General features: G+C 42.7%; 1 protein-coding gene across 1 annotated transcript in view; it reads left to right on the top strand.

Annotated features, from left to right (window-relative positions):
* The window catches only part of HECTD4 (HECT domain containing E3 ubiquitin protein ligase 4), a 126,511-nt gene that overhangs the window by 94,321 nt on the left and 25,517 nt on the right, over positions 1-6,673 (top strand). The window contains exons 53-56 of the mRNA XM_014547721.1: positions 178-315; positions 1,930-2,066; positions 3,584-3,744; positions 5,474-5,655. Coding sequence (XP_014403207.1) covers positions 178-315; positions 1,930-2,066; positions 3,584-3,744; positions 5,474-5,655 — 618 coding nt within the window. The remainder of the gene's footprint in view (positions 1-177; positions 316-1,929; positions 2,067-3,583; positions 3,745-5,473; positions 5,656-6,673) is intronic.

Raw genomic sequence — 6,673 nt, forward strand, 5'->3', positions numbered from 1 at the left:
TTGACCAGAATCGAATCCGCAGGCCGACGCTCTATCAAGTGAGCCAAACCAGCTAGGGCACCACCAATACTGTTTGAAAGATTCTGTTATTGTTTCATTCTAGAAATAAGTCAGTGTCATGATTGCCTGAAGATCACATGCTCTCTGGGGAGTTATCAGTGTTGTTCTATTTTTTAGGTATGGTGGACATTGCCCGACAGACGGTTGAATTCCTCTACGAGGAGAATGGTGGCATCCCAAGAGACCTGTACCTTCCCACCATTGAAGACATTAAAGATGAAGCGAACAAGTTCACAATTGATAAAGTTCGAAAAGGTTTTGCTTTCTCTCTTACTTCACCTATGAAACGTCCTATGAAATGAGAAGTTGAGTTTTCCCAAGCATGAGCATGAGCCAAGCAGCTGCTGGCTCTCCTAGGGTGACTCTCCTTGCTCTGAGTGACATGACCTCTTTCTGGCTCTCCCATATAAGGCCCTAAAGTTCCTGGTGGGGCACAAGTAGACACCTGTCTGGCCTCTGGTGGCCTCTCGCACATGCTCAGGGCTCACTAACATGAGCAGGGTAAGACAGGGCAGTGGTACAGAGAGAGGAGTGGGGGCACGGGGGGAGGTGGAGGGTTCCACATAGGCCTCTCAGGCTTAGTCCTGGCTGCTGAGCTAATAAACCAGGAATATGTGGTTGTATTGTGCTTTTTAGAATTTTCATAAAATGAGTATAAACTTTTGATTAAAAATCTATGACACGAGGAAATGAAAATATGAAAAAGCACAAAAAAGAGAATTTAAAACCACTCATTAGACCTTCATAAAACTATTCGAACATCATGGGCAGGGGCAGGCATATATATTTACTTTTCTTTTTCTTCTGATTTGAGACCTAATTCACATACCATAAAGTTTACCCTTTTAAAGCATACAATTTAGCAGTTCTTAGTGTATTCACAAAGTTGAACAATCATCAAACCATTACCACTAATTCAAGAACATCTTCATCTCCCAAAAAGGAATTTTGTACCCTAACTCCTCCTCATTCCTCTCTCCCTTAGCCTCTGGCAATTATTAATCTACTTTCTGTCTCTGTAGATTTTCCTGTTCTGGAAAGTTCATATACTGTAAATGGAATCATACAACATGTGGTCTTTTGAGTCTGGCCTCTCATACAACATAATGTTTCAAGTTTCATCCATGTTGTAGCACATGTTGGTACTTCATTCCTTTTTATGACAAAATAATATTCGTTGTATGAATAATATCTCATTTTGTTTATTCATCAGATGATGGGCATTTGGGTTGTTTCTACCTTTTGGCTATGAACATTTGTATACAAATTTGTATGTGAATATGTATTTTCATTTCTATATGTAGGAGTGGAATTGCTGGGTCATATGGTAGCTTTATGTTTAACTTTTTATAAAAACAAAAAGTATATTTCTTTATTGATTTCAGAGAGGATTTTCAGCCAGGGCTATGTTTAACTTTTTGAGGAAATGCCAGATTATTTTCCAAAATGATTGCACCATTTTACATTTCCACAAACAATGTATGAAGGTTCTAATTTCTCCAAATCCTTGCCAACACTTACTATTGTCTGGCTTTTATATTATAGCCACCCCAATGGGTGTGAAGTGGCTTTGACTAGCATTTCCCTAATGACTAATGATGTTGAATATCTTTTCATTTCTTTTGGGAGAAGTTTTTATTCAAAACCTTTGCCCATTTTTAATTGGCTTCTTTGTTTTGTTGAATTATGAGAATTCTTACAACACTTTGTTGTATTATCTTCCAGACCAAGCTGTGTTCCTTTTTTGGCTACAACTAAACTGAGGGTACTGCTCAATGCTATAGAGATAGCATTGACCCTAACATAGAGGCTCCCAAGGTGATGATGGTACTTGCTCCTGAAAAAAATTTCTCTCTCTACCCTCTTCAGGTCTCACGGTAGTAACCCGCTCTCCGGACAGCAATAATGTAGCCAGCAGTGCTGTTGGAACTGCTCTGCCAAAATTTGCCATCCGAGGGATGCTGAAAACCTTTGGGCTTCATGGAGTAGTCTTAGATGTGGATTCGGTGAGTACACAACCTTTTCTAGACACTGAGACTTTCATGCCCAGACTCCAGGTCCCTTAAAGAGGGATGGATTCCTCTTCAAGTTAGGGGTGAAGACACCAAACTAAGTGCTGTCATGCCAGGTGGCCTTGCTGAGATGAGCACGGATCAGGGAGGGGGGGTTATAAACTCTTTCCTCTCAGCACGTCGGCTCCTGCAGACCTGCCTTGGCCATTCTTTTCCGTCAGCCATGTTCAGACTGTCCCTACATGCTCTCTACCCAAGTTCCAAAGAGAAATTCCCCATTGTCCTTGACGAATGGCTGATCTGTCATTGTCATGATTGTTACAGACACAGAACAAAGAAACAGTTTGATGTCTGCCCTTTGGGACTGGCTTGGGCTACTGGGGTCTAGGTTGAGGTTTTAGGGGCTAGTCTCCGCTCTTCAGAACTAGTGTCAGCCTTTTGGGACTAGATTGGGCCCCTAGGCCTTGACGGGATCATCCCGGGCTAAGTCCATTACAATCAGATTGAGCCGGGCCATGGGGAAGCCCCAGTCCCCACAAGACGGCCTTAGAGGAAAGGACCCTTAAGTGAGAACACTTGGCCTGGGAGCCCGAGGTGGAAAGGGCTGCTGACTCTCCAGGGGGAGGTGTCTGTGGAAGTCACGGGGACACACTGAGGCTGGCTCCCTGGGGCCTGCTGGAAGAGTAGGTATCACTTAGGGGCTAGACGAGGCTCTTCAGGGCTTGGCTGGGCTCTTAGGGGTGAGGTTCTGCCCTTAAGTAAGCTTTAGTATCTATCTAGATACTAGAGATAGATAATGTTAGGTACCATTAATGATTTGAAATGGAAAGTTTCACATCTTCAACAGACTCCTTTTTACTGGTTGGTGGTTTACTAAGGTAAACTTTCAAGTAGAACATTCTATCAGTAGTACTATTAATCTCCTACTGCTTTTGGGTACAAGCTTCTGACTCCAGTTATAAGAAAGCATATAACTAACAATATTTTCAGCAATGGAAATGTATGAAAATAAAAATCAGAAAAATAAGAATTTTTGTTAAAGTAATAATTATTATTTCTCAAACAGTTTGATTCCCTCTGTTTTAATAATAAACCCTAAGCAAAAAGAATTATGTTGGTATTTGAATCCAGAATGCATATACATGAGTTTACTTTTAATTTTCCTAGTAATGAAATAGAGCTATCAGACGTCAAAGCAATGAACAGAAAATTTACCTGGCAACAATGTGCGTTGAACTGTTACTGAAATATAGCACTATTCTTTTTAAATTTCTGACTCATAATTACATCGAAAATCTTCCTTAATTTATTTACCAATAAAAATTTGCTAACTGGTATAAAAAATGAAACACACTATTAATGCAATATTAACCAAATGTCTTTGAACTTTTAGACCCAGTGACATGCAGCTAGCATTTACTGCTATAAGACTTTGGTTTTATATGTATTTTAAAACTAAGGGGTAAACTTAGTGTAGAAAAACAAATAGACATTTCCTTTTACTATTGTAGGTAAATGAATTGGTGCAGGTAGAAACATACTTGCGAAGTGAAGGTGTGCTGGTTCGATACTGGTATCCTATTGACATGTTGGAAAGGCCCCCAGCAGGCTACCGAAGGACTGCCACCAATGGGCTGGTCACACTGGACAACACCAACCTTCAAATTCATAGGTAAAACTGAGCCCTCCTTTCTAGTCACAGAAATCCCCTTACTGCGTTTTACCACATATGCCATTCATCGTTGACAACAAGGGTTTTCCTTCAAAGTGAGGAGTTAGGGAGAAGGCAAATAGTAAAGATAATAGCACAGTTTTAGGAGTTGGGAAGAAAAGTTGAGAGCAAGAGGGAAGGGGACAGGTAAGGGGATGTAGTATCACCTGGCCTGTGCCACGGGTGCTCTGCTGTCAGGTGGAGGAGTTGAGAGAGGTCCTAGACAATATCAAATGACCCCCGGTGGCTCCAAGTGGGTTTTAAACCTAAACTTTTTAAAAAATATTTTTATTTTTACTGATTTCAGAGAGGAAAGGAGAGGGAGAGAGAGACAGAAACATCAATGATGGGAGAGAATCATTGATCGGGTGCCTCCTGCATGTCTCCTACTGGGGATCGAGCCCACAACCCAGGCGTGTGCCCTTGACCAGAATCGAACCCAGGACCCTTCAGTCCATAGGCCAGTGATGGCGAACCTTTTGAGCTCGGCGTGTCAGCATTTTGAAAAACCCTAACTTAATTCTGGTGCCGTGTCACATATAGAAATTTTTTGATATTTGCAACCATAGTAAAACAAAGACTTATATTTTTGATATTTATTTTATATATTTAAATGCCATTTAACAAAGAAAAATCAACCAAAAAAATGAGTTCACGTGTCACCTCTGACACGCATGTCATAGGTTCGCCATCATTGCCATAGGCCGATGCTCTATCCACTGAGCCAAACCAGCTAGGGCTTAAACCTAAACTTGATAGAAACATCAGAGCTGCTTCTAACTTGCCTTTTTAACGTGCTTGATACCAGGAGAATGTTTCGTTGTGATGATTGGCTACTAAAACACAGTGAGTCTTCCCTATGCTTGGTATTATCTAGATTAGATTTTTTACCAAGAGATGGGACCTGCTTAGTCACTAATGAGCCATTATTCAAGGTGCATGCCTATTCATCTATTCATAAATCCATCACATTAAAAATTCCCACAGCGAAATTTCTAATAGCTTTATTGAGATATAATTTATAAACTATACAGTTCACTCATTTAAAGTAGACAAGTCAATGGTTTTTAGTATATTCACAAACTTTGCAACCATCACCAATTAATTCTAGAACATTTGTATCACCCCAAGAAGAAACCCTATACCCATTAGTAGTCAGTTTGCACTCTCCCATCCCCTAGCTCAACCACCAATCTATTTCCATGGGTTTGCTTAATTCTGGACAATCTGTAAAAATGACATCATGCAATATGCAGCCCTTGTGTCTGGCTTCTTCACTCAGCATCATGTGTTCAGGGTTTATCCATGTTGTGACATGTATCATCAGTACTTCATTCCTTTTTATGGCTGAATAGTATTCCATTGTACAGATTTACCATTATCGGTTGATGGACATTTGGGTTGATTCACTTTTTGTCTATGAAAAACACTGCTGTGAACGTACATGTATAAGTTTTTGTGTGGACATAAGTTTTCATTATTTTTTTCCACAGTGATTTTTGAGTTGGGAAAAAGCAAACATAACTAAATGTGCCTTTTTTGCCTAAACACGAGTGACTAACTTGGAGGGCAGAACGTGGGCCAGAAGAGAAACCTGAGTTGTGGTCTTTTCCCTTGGGAGGCCTGTGGCTTAGTCCAGCGCGGGGCTGGAGCAGAGGCGCCTAGTGATCCCCTACCTTTTGCCCTGCAGAGAGCTGCTGCGGTGTGAGGCTGCGCTGGCCAGGCTGTACTGCCGCATGGCCCTGCTCAATATCTTCGCCCCCAAGCTGCCTCACTTGTTTACCCGCCTCTTCCACATCCCTGCCATCCGAGACATTACCCTGGAGCACCTGCAGCTGCTGTCCAATCAGCTCCTCGCTCCTCCCCTCCCAGGTAAAGCTTGGCTTTGCTGCTGGCACTGCTGAAGTCATCATGGGGAGGAATAGTCCTGAGAGTGAGCCAGGCCCTGCCGGCTGGTGCTTATTGTACTCATTGTCCATGGGGCCGGGGGTGGAGGGGGTGGTTTGAGCACAGTGCCTCAGACTAGTAGAGATAACCGCACTAAGCCAAAATGGTCTTGGCAGTGCTTTCTCGCTCTTTGAAAAATACAAAGTAAGTATATCGCTCACTTTAGTCATTGATCTGTTAAGCATTCATAGAGCTTCCCAAACTAATTGTGGATCAAGGACAATTAAATACTGTTTATGAAGTCTGGTCACTGTACTGTTGCCACAGATTTTCTGTCTGGCATTGTAAAGAAAGGAATGTGTTCCTGTGATCAAACTCCTCCAAAGCAGACCTACTGATTCATTGTGACCTCAGGCAGCTTGTGTTTTAATGGGCCAGCTTGTGTGTATCTGCTGACCTTGGGCGCTTGGGGTGAGAGCTGATGCTGTGTGTTGGCTGCTCTGGTACATGCTAAGTGATGAATCTGCTTAGTCTAGTCTTCCTTGGGTACCTCGGCCTTCAGCCTTCTGCCCTTGACCTCTGAGCCACTAGTGTGAGAGCAAGAGGTGAGGGGACAGGTGGCACTATACATCAAGAGGGCATCTCACAGTTGTGGCGCCCTAGCCAGTCTGTGAGCTGCATCTCTTCCAGCTCCTTTAGTGCCTGGGGTCCACTGCCCCACCCTGGTAACCTAGAGGCTTCAAAACATGCCTGGGAAGCTCCAAAGTGTTTGTGGAAGTGTTTTTGCCATGATGAACGCACGCTTGCTTTACAGACTCCATTCTGAGCCACCTGGCAGTTCCTCGGTGTAGCTCAGGGTGGGCCAGGGCATCCCAGCAGCAGGTCAGGCGGGCTCTGGGAAGCCCCGAACCCAAGCTGCTCCACTTGTGTTTGGGCCTCCACTTCAGATTTTATTTTAGGAAATAGTTTTGCTGCTTAAGAGAAAACAAAATTTAAAGAGCAC

Source organism: Myotis brandtii, unplaced genomic scaffold, assembly GCF_000412655.1.
Source record: "Myotis brandtii unplaced genomic scaffold, ASM41265v1 scaffold482, whole genome shotgun sequence".
NCBI classification, from domain to species: domain Eukaryota; kingdom Metazoa; phylum Chordata; class Mammalia; order Chiroptera; family Vespertilionidae; genus Myotis; species Myotis brandtii.